The 15,335-nt window shown below is 44.1% G+C and overlaps 2 protein-coding genes across 2 annotated transcripts in view; one reads left to right on the top strand and one right to left on the bottom strand.

Moving 5' to 3' along the window:
• Positions 1–379: 379 nt before the first annotated feature.
• Positions 380–12,001, bottom strand: ift81 (intraflagellar transport 81 homolog; the record flags this gene model as incomplete). The annotated part of the gene is made up of 18 exons (XM_080004136.1): positions 380–1,194; positions 1,335–1,380; positions 1,644–1,729; positions 1,945–2,016; positions 2,222–2,308; positions 3,069–3,158; positions 4,483–4,611; positions 5,593–5,742; positions 8,327–8,473; positions 8,570–8,665; positions 9,098–9,261; positions 10,081–10,165; positions 10,497–10,607; positions 10,962–11,027; positions 11,213–11,302; positions 11,390–11,570; positions 11,663–11,766; positions 11,858–12,001. 18 exons carry the CDS (start codon positions 11,999–12,001, stop codon positions 1,012–1,014), a joined length of 2,031 nt encoding a protein of 676 aa, XP_079860262.1. The 3' UTR covers positions 380–1,011.
• Positions 12,002–13,512: 1,511 nt separating this feature from the next.
• Positions 13,513–15,335, top strand: part of LOC307233343 (breakpoint cluster region protein) — a 31,901-nt gene continuing 30,078 nt past the window's right edge. Inside the window, exon 1 of the mRNA XM_080004674.1 lies at positions 13,513–15,111. Within this exon, the coding sequence (XP_079860800.1) occupies positions 13,770–15,111 (1,342 nt within the window). The 5' untranslated portion in view covers positions 13,513–13,769. The remainder of the gene's footprint in view (positions 15,112–15,335) is intronic.

The following is a 15,335-nucleotide window of genomic DNA, read 5'->3' as shown; positions in this document are numbered from 1 at the left end:
GTAATAAAAACGGTGCTGCCTGTGCTGCCTTCTAGAACCCACACTGGACCCATCCGGCCCTAGAACCACTAACGGCAGCTGTCAGTAGCAGATTGGGTTACAGATGGATGGAGGGAGCGAGGGACGAGGTACATCATCTCGTAACAACCGGAAAAACTTTGCAACATTATTAAGTCAAACGGTTATCTTTGTGCTGGGCCCTGGGGCAATACTTATTCTGTTCTTTAAAAACAGACAGATCTTTAGATTATGAATTACTTTCTTTGATTTTTAAAAGAAACATGCTTGCCACAATAGTGTTTTAAAATAGGAAATACTCTTACATTTAGTGATACACAACCCACACACAACCACAGAAAAGTAGACACAACTGGTTTATTATTAATACACATCACACACACAAAAATCTACATACAGTTGTGTTTTCCACTGTTACCCAAATTTGGTTCTAATAGAGAAAATAGCGATACCAGTATTATAAAATTAAACAAGATTAATGTGGATATTTCGTCATAACTGCCCTCTGTGAAATATCAAGGGACTCATAGAATTCCAAAATTGGCAAGATACAGGGTCCAAGGTCACGGCTGTCATTTCCAAATTTAGCCTAGTACAGCCGCGTCCCAAGTGCACCACTTTGTACGCTGTTATCTTAAGACACTTAAACGGAAAGTGTATTCTTAAAGATGTGTCGGAACGAAGGCTGCGGCGCGTTAATTCAGTCAGTGGGCGAGAGAAAAGCAGAAAGCCCTTATCCCACACAACACCTCCCAGTACATGTGTTTGTTCAGTGAACTGCACTTCAGACGGTGTCAACTCCACTTGGTTGCTCCCCGAGGGAGATAAACTAACCAAGTAAAATGAGAGAAAAATGGGGAAATAAATATTTGTCTGTGCGTAATCAAAAAAAAAAAAAAAAAAAAAGCCAGAGAGCATTTTACTGGAAATGAAGGCGATGTTATGACTTCAGCTTGTGAGAGATTCATTATTCTCAGAATGCCGGATGGGAGCCTAGAGGACCAGCCTGTCCTCTCCTCCCTCCTGGATGACCTGGCCGATGGAGGCCTGGCTCTGGGCCCGGATAAAGCACTGCTTCTTGCACTCCATCAGTTGCTCCAAGTCGCGCCACATCTTCATCTGCTTCATGTTGGCGCCGTGGCTCTCTCTGACCGCCTTCTGCTTCTCGCGTAGCTTCTGAAAGGGGGTGGGGGGTGGGGTTGGTGGGGTGAGTGGGGAGAAAGTCACATCTGTCCTGTTTGCTCTGACGTAGACATGTTCATTCATGGTGTTTGTCTACGCTCACAAAATACATGTTCCCCCCACCCCCTGCTCACCTTGCCCAGCGACTCCTGCTCCGCGATGCTTTTCATGTACACCTCCCTGCAACCCAATAGATTGGCGTGGGTTCAACAGACGTTGCAATGAAAAGCATTTAAATCACCTGGGATTCAACTAAAAACATGTTATGCATCAGCGCGTTGGAATAGCACGGGGACGAAGTCGAGGCTGGTATGATGTATGCCACGCTGCAGCAGCATGAGCCCTCACAGAGCTGTAACTGGAGCTGTGTCTGGGGTGTGCGGGGTACGGGGTATAGGGAGTTACTGGAAGGCAGCTGGCAGGCCGGAGCTCGGCGTGCTCACCTGATGGCCTTCTTCCTCTGTTGCGGATCCGAGGACACGTAGGCTTTGGTCTCCTGTGCCGCCCGCTGCATTTGCATCTCTGTGATCTGCGGGTGACAAGGAGTGGGTGGGGTTCAGGGTTCAGGGTTACGCTCACAGTGCAGATGTTTTCTGAAGTGGTTCATGAGACTAACAATATTCACTCAATAGTGGTACATTTTCAGCCCTGGGAGATAAACCAGAGGGGGGCGGTGGGGGGAGGGTGAAATTCGAAACCCTCTCTCCACCCCCGACATAGATATTGGTTCATGGAGATCCTTGCCTGCTTCATGCAGTTGAGATAGTGGTATCGGTTTTCCTCCTGGGCAGACTCCTCTCTCAGGGTTTTCACGTCCTGGAACACAAAGTTAAAACTGACCGTAACTAATCTAAGAGGGGGAAAATGACACTGGACACATTTCGGAAGCATCAGCAGCAAAAGCCTAAAAAAAATCACCATGAATAGATGAATAGAAATGTGTAGCGTGTGTTAACTACCTTACGTAACAAAAGATGTTGCCATGACAATGTCATTCATTCGTTGCAGATAAAAAAAGTACCTGTTCCAACTTGGATCGGTTGCTCTCCAGGCCGGCAGCGCAGCTGTCGTACTGGGACTTCTTCTCATCGTACTCCTGGGTCAACTCCTGTTATGATGCCACGCAGACACACGACGGCACAGAAACACAAAGCGTTTACCCGGGATGGCACACAAAAAGGCTTTGATCCTCTCGATGATGCTTCACGTCGACATTTGGATCGGAACGCCGGCATTTCTAGTGTCACCGGAGCCGGAGCATTTTGAGGAGTTCGCTCGGAACCTCGCGCTAGTCTATTTTTGTGTTCCCGATTCAGAGCTTCATTAGTGGGGCATTAGCGCGCACAATGGCACAATCGTTCTGGGAACACATGTAGGAAAATATGATCCTCCACTCTGACCGAGCCACGCAGGGGGGGATTCCCCCCCCCTTGATCGTACATCTTATTTATAGACGACACGCAAACTGCCTTTTTTAGACTTTGAAGTGATGACTTTACAAACACATTACTGTGCACACCGGCTGGGCGATACCTTGGGGGAATTTTCTGATCCTTCCTTGAAAGTCGTTAGTTTGCTGTTCTCCTACGTTTGTATACTGGGAAATTAACCTATTCTCTCCATGCAGCTAATTAGCTGCATGGCAAGCACTGCATGAAATGAATTCAAAGAAAAAAAGCGAAATAAGAGGAAAATATTCTTGCTTCCACAAAACAACTACCTTAAAATTATTACAATTTACTGGCTAAATTTTGCCCTTCGGGAATTTCCTTTTATAGTTCCCAGTCTGGAGGCCTCGGCCACTTCAGAATAACCACATTTTGGTGATTCTCACGGATATGGAGAACTACAATGTGCGGGATGGTCACCTGACACTCCTGCCTCAAGGATCTCAGTTCCTTGATAATCGGGGCTAGAGCTGACTTCTTCTCTGCGATCATAGAGTTTAATTTCTTCACCTGCAAACAAAAAAAAAAGAAAGAAAAAAGAAATAAATTAGTGGTATACATACTGTATATTTCCATTTAATGTAATATGTACATTTAATCTCAACTGATAGCCACAGTTTACCTGATAGAGTTTTACGGAAAAGAAGTGCATTGATTAACATTTTTGCAAATTCGCTATTTTAGCTGGTGTGGCAAATTTTTACTATAGTTCATGGGCAGGAAAAGTACCAGGCCAGCTACGCTCCCAATAATCTGTATTTCTCCGGCCTCTGTGGTGTTTGAGGCTGCCCAGCAGCGCTTGCTGGTCGTGAAGGAGAATGGACATGCGCTTTAATGTCGGAGCCAGAAAAGACTCCAACATTTAAGGGAGAGACCGCTCATTAAAGAGTGGCCTGTCCCTTGCCAAGTGCACAATCTGCCAGCCTACAGGAACAAAAACTCCAACTCCGATTACATCTGGGAAGCCGGCCTAATTGCAGTTCGCACCATTTGGGGCCTTGACAAAATGAGACATGCTGATAAATCAAGTTGACAATAGGGGGCTGCACTAGTGATACAATAAACAATTTACCTTGCATATATTCTACAACTGACACAAACTAATAGCAATTTTCAGTACGCAGGAATTCTTTTGAAAGCTACAAATCAAACTTGTGAGTCATCTGAAGAAGCTGATGATAGTATACATATGATGTTAGGGTTACTTCAGTTACTCTTCCATTGGTATTCATTATGTTTGGCTGACAAAAGGTGCTGGAGGAGGTCTTACATGGACTACCTTCAAGTCTTTTAGCACTCTGCTTGTGCAGCGACCTCATCGCGCCTTTCTTTGCAAGTCAAAATACCCCACAATCATTCAAATGACAGGTACGTATGGGTTGTCATTTTGCAATGAGCTTCTGAGCTTAAAATGCATGCCATGTATTGTGTTAGTGTTGCTCTATGGTGAATCTTAAGATTTCTTCATTGGTCATTTTTCAGCACTCACATACATTGAAATAAAATTTGTCCACTGCATTTGACCCATCCTACACACCCTAGGAGCAGTGGGTAGTGCAGCGACCCGGGGACCAATGCCAGCTCTTTTTGCCAGTGCCTTGGTCAGGGGCACTGACAAGAGTATATTAAGCCCTAACGTACATATCTTTTGTTGGTGGAAGGAAACTGGAGCACCCGGAGGAAACCCACTCAAATATGTGGAAAACATGCAAACTCCACACAGAAAGGACCTATGAGGGCCTGGTATACGAACCCAGGACCTTATTGCTGTAAGGCAACAGTGCTATCATTGAGCCACCGTGCCGCCTTAAACTTCAGTGTACTGTATGTGTACCATCTCAGACATGTCATCCAGCGTGCGGCCCTTCACATCGTCCAGTTCGCTCTTGGTGGCCGACACCTTCTCCAGTTCTTCCTGGGTGTAACTGTAGCCAGAGATTCCCTTTTGAGCCTCAATGGATTGCTTGAAAACACAACACAAACAAAGTAGACATTAGAGAACTAACAGGTTTGGGAGAAAACCATTTTTAACTATTAAATCAAATGGTTCATGTTCGATTTGGAAACTGATGTGTTGAAACTGATCTGTTGATATTGCACTGACTTGGGCCTACAAATTACATTTTTAATGTGTAAAACCATAGTGCATTGGTCTAAGTGGCTTGGCCCTGCTGTGGCCTGCTTATTAGAGTTTCACCATTTGCATATTAGATAACTTGTCTCAGGTACGAGAAGCACTGGAATCCATTTGCTACCTTATAAACTCCTTGTACAGACTGGAAAACTTTGCAGGCGGAGGTAAATAGACTAAGGGAAAAATACTCCAATCACTGAAGAAGCAAGAAGCAAGCCGAAAAAAAAAAAAATAGAAAAGGAAACATCCCTGAAGCACAGACAGAGAGAGGCAGATGCAGCCATCAGAAATAGCCGCGGCTCAGCCTGGCCTACGTCAGTAGGGCTATCAGCGAGTCAGGAGGTGTGGTGACACTGAGGTGTAAAGTCATTTCCTGGAAGCTTTTTACCCACTTGTTGTTAACACAATTTCTACAAGTAGGGACAAGAGTGCAGTGTTGTACAAATGGGGATATACTACAGGAGGCAGGGAGAGCTGGGGTGGTGGAGATCCATTGACATCATAAAAAAAAACAAAAAAAAAAACTTTCAAATAACAAGAATTCCCAGAAGACGGTTTTAAGGCTGTCAACACTGAATAAACTCTCTTTTCTTATTCAAGAAAAATACGGTTTAGGCTATTGCAGTTTGGCCCAGTTGCCTTCAGCTCACAAGGGTGTGTGTGTGTGTGTGTGTGTGTGTGTTTAAATCCCTATAACCCCCTTTTTGCCCCTACATTTACTCATGCAGCCCTATGATGGTGAGAGTAATCTGTTCTGTTGTTAGTACATTTTGCATCAAAGTTCAGACAATTCTTGGACTTTGGCCTTACCAGTTGCTGTTGGATGTCTTCGTGCCGCTGTCTGAGGATCTCCTCGGTCCGCTGGAGGACGCCGTACTCAGCCTTGAGCTCGGCAAGCTCCTGGCGCTTCTTCTTGTGCACCGTCCCCTTGCTGCGCAACTTCACAACCAAGCGTTTCAGCTGCAAAGAGCAACGGAGAATTTGAACGATTAATAGATTAATCGAATGTCAACGGGAAGGTATTTTGGATTTGGGGGCACTTTGCGATAATTCAATTGATAGATGGATAGATAAATGGATTGATGGATAGATATTTTAATAATGGCCTATAGTCATCCCTGAAAACAGCTTACATCAACACAATAGGCAAAATAATAATCAGCAATACAACCAAAATATGAAAAAAGAAAATGGCAACATATGGAAGATATACAATAAACATTACAGTTAACTGTAGCAAATAAAAAAATCTGCCAATATACAATATACTAAACATTATGATAAACAACAGATATAACCTAAAAATAACAGAATAACGGATAAAAAAAAAGAAATTGTCCAAAAATGAAATATACGGTCCTATACAATAAATTATATACATAAAATATAACCCTTAAACAGTGAACAAAATGTTGAAATACTGTAAGCAGCCTATACACCAAAACCAAAAATTGTCAATGAGGCTTAATGATATCCAAATTAAAAAACTACAAACATACAATTATCTTTTGATAACAAGCTGTCCTGAACACAATGTAGTAAAAAAAAAAAGGCTCTTGGGGAAGTCAATGGTGGTGGTTCAGAAGAAGGGAACAGTGTCCATAACAGGGGAGCCTGGGAGACACTGTTACACTCTCCAACAATCCACCCCGCATCTCTTTCAGGCACAGGGTCGGCCGCACAGAGCACACGTCTTCCACAGGGCTCAAGAACATGGCCTCCACTCACCACTCTCCTCTGCTGGGACACGGCGAGACCCTCCCTAACCGCAGAGGAGAGCAAGCCACAATCATACTGGACACGTGAATGGGAGAACGGCCTCAGAAAGCACCAGTGAGTGTGTTCTGACTTCATTTGGGACATGTGAGGTGTGTGTGTGTGTGTGTGTGTGTGTGGGGGGGGGGTTGTGGTTTGTGTATTTCGATCTTTCAAGGGCAGACAAGGTTGAGACAGGAGTTAGCCCACCAGAATAATTCCTGCATAGCGTTCCCTTGTCACCCAGGGCGTGTTCCCCAAAAGCAACTGCAGTTAAATTGGTTAGTGGCCCAATCTTAACATACATTACAATACCATATACGTTGAATTACAGTATAGACCAAACAGAAACACTTTTGGGTTCAGGATAAAGGCACATTTGGATCTATTTTACAGTAAATCGAGACTAAATATCACCCAAGGCCCGGTTAGCTGGTGTGCGGTGAGAATTTATAAGCCGACCAGTGATAAGCAGATGGAGTCGCCAATCTGAAAAAGTCATGTGATGAGACATAACTCTGCGGAATGGAAAATACCTCTGATAAGGTGATCATCTCCACCATGGCCAATGGCCCCCTGACTGATAAGTTGTGTGTGACTCGGTTCACCACATTCCTCTAAAGAGCTTTTTCTGGTTTGAGGCAATGAGCCTCATGTTGGGGCCTCTTGGGTGGCAACCCAGTCAGTTTTTAACGGGTTTAACCCGTTGTCCTTTCTTCACTTCAAAAACATGAGCACTGAAAGGTTATTACCTAATAGCATATGCAATGAGACCAACTCAACATTTTAAATGATGTGAAGCGCGATGTGAAATTATGTGATTTGTTCTTCAGAATATGAACCTGAAATACCTCAAACCTGAAAAAAACGAACACATCTCAAACATACAATAAATATCTAAAGAAATCTGACCTGAATAGCTGTCTCGTGTCTCTTATCTCTTAAATCAGACGAATACAACCTTTTCACCCAGGATCTGCAAACATCCTAGTTGGGACAATGCCATTTCAAACAAGCTATGACTGGGACCATACAGGGCCTCGGCACATAGAACACACTTAGCTGGCTATAAGTTCCCTCTCTCTCTCAGTCAGACAGCATAGACCTGCCGATGCAGCCAGGGGAGGCGGCGGGCCGACGATCTTTATAACTCACCCGACTGTACGCAAAGCCAAAGGCCAAAGGCCAGAGTTTTCAGAGACAAGAAGCAGCTACGGTGTTTTTGCGCTCCTGAAGTTCCATGCCAGTTGAGCAAAACCGTGCCGGGCTGTCGTGTCCCACAGAGGGAGAACATCCTCATTGCAGAGTTATGTACACAGGAAGGACTTGGCGCATCAAGCTTTGCTTAATGTCTTCTGGATGACGAGCACAGGAAGATTGATTTCAAGGGAAGAAGGGAAAAGAAAAACATTTTGGCTAATAAGTCCAGTACAGAAGTCCTGGTCCCTGGGTATTCTCTGTCCTTTTCTATTAAAAGCGCTGCATGGTGTGAGGGGGGGGGGGGGGGGGGAGGGGGATGTTACATTAGACAGTCGGCCCCTTTGTGTTTACATTGGAGCTGAAATGAACTCTTGTGTTGGCTTGTCTTTGCAATTCTACCGGGCTTCCCTCCAGTCAAATTGGGGTTTGAGTGTTGTTTAGCGCTAGTTACCTTTACCAATGTGTCCAAGTGTCGCAGAGAGGACAGGCTTCGTGTGAGGGCAGTGATAATGGAGAAACGGCATCCAGGATGGCAAACACCAAAAAATAAATAAATAAATAAATAAATAAAAGAAGACTTCCTCAGTACCTCATCGCCTCGTACGACCTCCCCTCCGTCGAGCCCCCGCGCCTGGCTGCTCCTCTGGGACAGTTCCTTTTCTACGGCCGACAGCTCCTCCCTCGCTTGCTGCAGCTCCTCCGCCTTCGCCTCCTTCTTACGTATTATGATGGAGGCCTGTGGGGTGGGGTGGGGGGTGAGTCAGGGCAACACACATCTGAGGCAGGATACAGCTGGAGCGTGGTGACGGTATAACATGAAAATGATTTGCACCTGTTGCCTGAACAGTGTGAGTTTGTCGTCCATGGGGTCGTTCCTCATCATCCTCTTCTCAATCAGCTGGTTCACCTGGGTGTTGACCTCTTTGATCTGCGCAGCCAAAAGCAAGACCAACCAAACAAATATGTCAAAACAACAATATATGCATCATATGTCGTTATGTTTAGGGCAGCCGAGATCATGAAATTGTACTTCACGGTTAATTGTCAAGACACTCACTGTAACAGAGTTATAATACAAGTCGACCTGTTACAGAAGAGCCATTTATTGGCACTGAAACATAAACATTTGGGTAGACTTTTATTTTCCCCTCGACCAAAATTATAGAAACTCAATAATTTTCACATACTATTTATTGTAACATTTGTAAATTGGCTTAAAATTCCCTTGACTTTTGATGGAAACATACAATTGTGAAATTGAACGATTTTTACAAAAAGACGGCAATCTGTTCGAATAATTGCGTTCAGACGATTATTATTGTTTTTGTGTGTTCTGCTCTGCGTGTTCTTCCAATGCTACCTTGTCCTCCAGCTCCTGTAGCTCGCCATGGCCCATTGCTGGCTCCAACGCCACCTTCTGCAGGTACTGCACCATGCGCCTCTTGCTCCCCATCTCTTTGGGCAGCTTCTCGGTGACGATGTAGGTGTTGATCTTGATCTCCTCCTCCAGTCTTTTCATGAGGCCTTAAAACAACAATAGCAGCAAAAAAAACAAAAAAAAACAACTTTCAACTTCCAAACCAAAAACAGCTTTCAAACCAAAACAGCAGCCATCCATCCGCCCAGCTAATCTGGTTGCTTGCTGAAAGAACAAAAAACCCTGAAGATCAAAGGTGTCTTATGCAAAGTATGAATATATACTGTGCAACATTGTGCCAATCTGTGTGAGATTGTTTATTTAAGAAACTAGAAATGTGCAAACATCGCTCATGGAGGTGTGGCAAAGGAGCATATTTCACACACGATGAGTTAAATAAGATAAATATACCTGCAATAACATTGGTATTACACTGTAGATACTGCAATAAGCTAGTTAGTACATAGTAATAATATATATAATTTTACCATATATACCCATAACAATAATTTATCCTGTGCATATTATCACATTTTGTATATTCTGCATATTCTTATATATCCTGTTTTATTTTTTTTGGGCTATTTGTATATATTTTACTATTTTTAAACATATTTTTTATTCTATTTTGTTTTATTATCATCATTATCTCCTTTTAAGCTTATTTTTTTAATGCAAATTGTCTGTACTGAAATGCACAAAACATATACGTAAACGTTAATGTATATGTAAATGAACCTGACTGAATAAACTGATTCACATTCTGATTCAGATACTAATAGAGTGCTACATTGATCTGTATTATTATTGGTCCTCACTGCATGCCATGGGAGTCAATTTACGATGGGACACCCCGCGAGTACATTGGACTAACATCCAGCTCTGGCCTGAATAGAGGAAACAGCATCTTCATCATGATCACTCACTCTCTGGATCCGCATTTGCTGCGGCCTGGCGTAGGTCCTTCAACTGCTGCTGGGATCTCTGCAGCCGCTGCTCTGCCTGGAACAGCTGAGCACATCCAGACAACTTCATCAGAATGGAATGAAATAAAAAATATCCCTGGAAAGCTAGTTGTTTTTAAAAAATTTTTTTTTTTTTTCAGAGGTCACTGCCTCACCTCAAACCGGTTTTTCATTAACAACTTTGTGTGTACTCTGACAAAAAAAACTCTAAGCATGTGCCAGTGTCTTCAACATTTGAAACACATAATTGCAACTTAGAAATATATTATTTAAATATATAACAAGAAAAATAGACATAACATTTGTATTGTATGATGAGATATGCAACCAAACTGTTTCCACCAGTGATGAAATATAAATATTGGAAAGACGGTTACTTGGTTTTTCTGCTCTTGCTTTTGCTGAGAGAGAGACTCTTCTCTCTCCTTCTCCACACGAAGCTGCCTGGCCAGTTCCAGCATGCGCAGGTGGGTTGGCACTGATTCCACCTGGTGGACACAACAAGTTATGACAATGAGAAATTATAATGGGGGGGGGGGTGTCAAATGGGGAACGGAAATAATCAAGAACCTCAGGCCGTCTCAAATGTCCCTCCCCTTTTTTATCCCCTCTCTGGAACAGGACAGGACAGGACAGGACACACACACGCACACACACACAAAATCTCTCAAATTCTACATGGTATGACTCCACCTGGGAGAAGGGAAAAGCCTTAGAACCAAATGCAGCTCTACCTGGTACAAAAAGCTGTTACAACATGTCTTGTTTTCATTCCACTGTACTCCTCTCAGACTCTCAGGCAAGATAAGAGGGTGCTTGTTTTTTTAACCAGTGTGCCATACCCTCTTCTTCAGCCTTTCCACACGTTTGATTAGCTGATCTTTCTCCTCCTCCATTGCGCTGATGTCCTATGGTTAAGAAAGACAATGTAAAGTGAAGTATTACCTTGGTTTTCACCTTAAGCAGCTGATTACAAACATACAACATATTAAGCAATTTCTGATTTTTGTCAGTGAGAAGCATAAAATACAATTTATTCTGAGCACAGCGGACATCTGTAATTTAGAAAATAAAAAAAAAAAAAATGTTTTACCCGTCTGATTTCTACTATGGAGAATCCAGAAGTCCTCAGCTGCTCACACTCCTTGTGGTGGCTCTTAAATGTTTCAACCAGCTCTTCATACTAGAAATGAAGGTGCACTATTAATGTTCAGCCTCCTGTAGACAACTGGATTTTCAAAGAATAGGAAAGTGCATGAGAGTGACAAACCTGGCGGGAGGTGTCACTAACGATGTCATCCTGGAGGAACTCTGCAGGCACCTCCAGCTTAACCAGAAAACGAGCAAGGTATGCCCGCTTCTTCAGCTCGGGGAGCCTCTGTAGCAGCCAGTGGAGGATGGGGTGGATGACTGGTTTATTCCCAATCACCAGACCCTGTCTGAAGGTGCTCCTGCATGGCATGCGAGGGAGTTACATGAAACACTGTCACCTGAAAGGGTACTTTATCATCCCAAATGTTGAAGTGTAAGTCACTTTACTTACGCATCAGTTTGACTCCCTGGAGGTTTATATTTCAGCATCCCCAGCAATGCAAACATTCTCTTCGCAGTCTGTTCAGACATTTCTTCACGGATATCAATAGATTGCTGAAAAACACGCCCAGAGAGGTCAGTTAAGATAACAAGTACAACATTAGGGTAATTTAAGGTATTGATTCATCAAAACGATCGGCTCAACCTTCGGGTCAACTTCAGCAAGGACGTCGTTCAGGATCTGCAGCAGTTGCATTGGTTCGAGAGAGTCGAAGGTGATGAGGTTGAAGTTCTTCTTTAAGGGCTCTCTGTTCAGCTGCTCAACTATGAATTTCAGTTGCTCGCTCATGTTGGAGCTTTGCAATGCGCTTCTTACAGATAATCTTCTTCTTGGCGTACTCGTCTCTTTTGTAGCCAAGTTATCCCAGTGTTGGCGGTTGCCAAGTTGGTAACTCGGTGGATGCGGTTATTTTAACATACAGTCGGAACAATAAACTATTCATCGACTAAAACGATAAGAAAATATGACAAGATATTTTAGATTAATGACGATTATTAGCAATCTCTGAAATCAGGGACATACGTAGCTCGCCAGCGCTAAACTCCTTGGAAACCAGACCAAGGCGTCAGAGCTGGTTGCTAACCGGAAGTAGATTTGTAGGCGTGCTCACGCACAACACGTTGCGCAGGACGTGCGCATGAATATTACACGTAACCAATAAATAGATTAACGTTTGTGACCTTCAAAATTGCATAAATCGTGCTCCTATTTGAATCATATATATTTGAATGAAATAAAAGCTTCGGAAAAAACTCACAAACGGGTGTTTTTATTAAATTATATATATTTGAATATTGTGACATTCAAATATGCGCAACTCTTGCGCAAATCGAATTTATTAGTTATTTTACCCACAGGGTATGCGTCAATAGCGTATACGTGACAAATAATAATATAACAGTTGTAAAAAACTAAACAGCAGTTGATTCAAACACCGTACAGACGTAATTGTTTACCAATCTGAATTTTAAACTTTCCATTTTTTTTTTTTTTTTTTTTTTACTTTTTTTTTTATTTTTAATTTTTTATGCCCGCTGTGCCTGTCAAACCATATAAAGTTTTGCACCAACAGATGGCGATATTTTCCAATTTCAGCGTCAAGTTTGGGAAAAAAAAAAGGCTCTTTTCTTTAGCAATCTTTTACAGGAACGAACAGCTTAGGGGCATGGCGCAAGGACACGCAGGGAGACCCATTGCGTTCAACTGTGTCTTCCCGTCGACTGGAAGGCAAAGGGGAAACTGGTCAGTCTTTGGTTCATTGTAAAACGGGACGATGATATTTCATAAACAACAACTTTCGCCAAGTAAGTGACGTTTAGGATCCGTGGACATTCAGAATAAAAAAAGATAACTCATTATCCGAAAGACTGCTGCGGGAAAGTAACTTTACACTGGGACTAGCTGTTGCTCCTTAAAAAAAAAACCCACCGAACTAAATGATCTGTGGTGTACTGCCGAGATTCGCTGAGACGTTTTCGTTTGGTGCAATGCTGTCAAAGTCAACAAGATGTAAAAAAGTCAACCATTTCAATAAGAATGTGATCGTGTTTTTATATCGCAGTGGTGGTGGTGGTGGTGGTGGTTGTTGTTGTTGTGATGAACGTGGAGAACAAGCCTACTAGATGCAGCCATGTGGCCCCTCCTCTCCCTGCACTGACTGTCTTCACCAAGCGGGAGCCAAACACCAGAGTGCTGTGAGCCGAGACAGAGGATAGACAGGACCTGGAGAGAAGACATGCAAGCAGCACAAATACAAAGAAGAAAAAGTTTATTTTTGCGCCTTATCTGACAGAGGGTCTGGACATTTCCGAGCTTGGATCATGAGGAGGATTTTCCTGAAATATTTGTGAGTAAAGACTCAAAGAAAAATTGACTTTTCTGGACAGAGAATTCATATTTACGTTTTGCAAATAACTATATATTTCTTGGATTATTATATGAAATGGTAGTAATAATGAAAACAAACAGTAATAGGCAACTTTGTTCAAGTAATGGTTTAGAGGACAACATGATTATATTGTTAGTTGTTTGAATCTAATTTGGCAGAGTAACAATAATGGTCGAGCCATTGGGGTTTGTGGAAGCATGGAGGGCCCAGTTTCCTGAATCAGACCCCCCTTGCATGGATTTGAATTCACTGGGGGACATTGAAAAGGAACTAGATAAATGCAAATCATCAATCAGGTGCTTGGAGAAGGAGGTAAACAAAGAGCGCTTTCGGATGATCTACCTGCAGACTCTCCTCGCCAAGGAGAGGAAGTCTTATGATGGACAGAGATGGGGCTTTAAGAGGACCCCCCTCATGGACATTGGGGACCAGTCCGGTTGCCCAGACAGTCAGAGATCCCATGCATCACTGGAGGAACAGCAGCAAGGGTTTGTGGACTCAACCAGGTCCAAGCAGCATACAGACAGAGAACCCGATGGTGTACCTCCATCCATACAAAAGGCAGGGGTGTCGCTTGTCCGGCAAGATCCAGAGCTAGCTGATATCCCAGTGGGCATGGGATCGGTGGCCGCCTTGAGATCAAACTTTGAACGCATCAAGAGAGCCAACTCCCACACGGCTGGAGATGGGAGAGGGCTGTCAGTGATGGGTGGTCCTGAGAAACCCTTCTACGTTAACATGGAGTATCATCACGAGAAAGGGCTGGTGAAAGTCAATGACAGGGAAGTCTCAGACAAGATCAGCACACTCGGTTGCCAGGCAATGCAGATGGAACGTAAGAGATCCCTTCACTCTCTCCCGGGGAACCTGTCAGCCGCTGCGGGGGAAATCACCAGGCCTGTCCACAGAGGCCGGTCCACTGAGGGCGACTGTGGCTACAATGGGTCATATGAGGATGTGGAGATCAGCCCACACTTCCTCAAAGATGCCGGGATCCGTCCCGCTGCAGGGAAGCCTGAGCGTCCAACTGCAACGGATTGCCAACCCTACACCAGTGTCTACGTTGGGGGGCTGATGTCTGATGGGGATGCCCAGGTCATCCACATTCGGGACCACAGCATTGAGGAGGATCATCATCTCACCTGGCCGAGGCGCTCCTACTCGCCAGGCAGTTTCGACGATGTTGCAGGAGGCTACACACCGGACTGCAGCTCCAACGAGAACCTGACGTCCAGCGAGGAGGACTTCTCCTCGGGACAGTCCAGCCACGTGTCCCCCAGTCCCACCACTTACCACATGTACAGGGAGAAAAGCCGGTCGCCGTCCCAGCAGTCCTTCGAGAGCAGCAGCCCCCCGACACCCCTGTCTCAGAAACGGCTGAAGCAGCAGGCTCTGGCGTCCGAGGCCGCTGTCATTGGGCTCCGTAGGCCCGGCCAGATCTGGCCCAGTGATGGGGACTCCACCACATCCAGCAGGACTTCTCATGACAACAGTGTCCAAGGAGATCTGGGTAAGTCTACAAGCCAAACCCTGGTTCCCCACCCTTCCCAAAACCATTTGCAGGATCAAAGACAGACAACTAGGCCAAGTGCTTGGATGAGTAGCCGTGTGAGGCAGTGCTAAAAATACTGAGAAACACATTAGGCTCCCACTTTTATTATTCTCTGAAGGGCATCCGTGCCTGGCCTGGCTGACCCCAATCCAGCCTAAAGCAATGATGTGTTAAACGGACCT

Source organism: Zeus faber (assembly GCF_960531495.2).
Source record: "Zeus faber genome assembly, chromosome: 7".
Lineage (NCBI taxonomy): Eukaryota > Metazoa > Chordata > Actinopteri > Zeiformes > Zeidae > Zeus > Zeus faber.
This window is presented reverse-complemented; position numbering and strand designations above follow the sequence as displayed.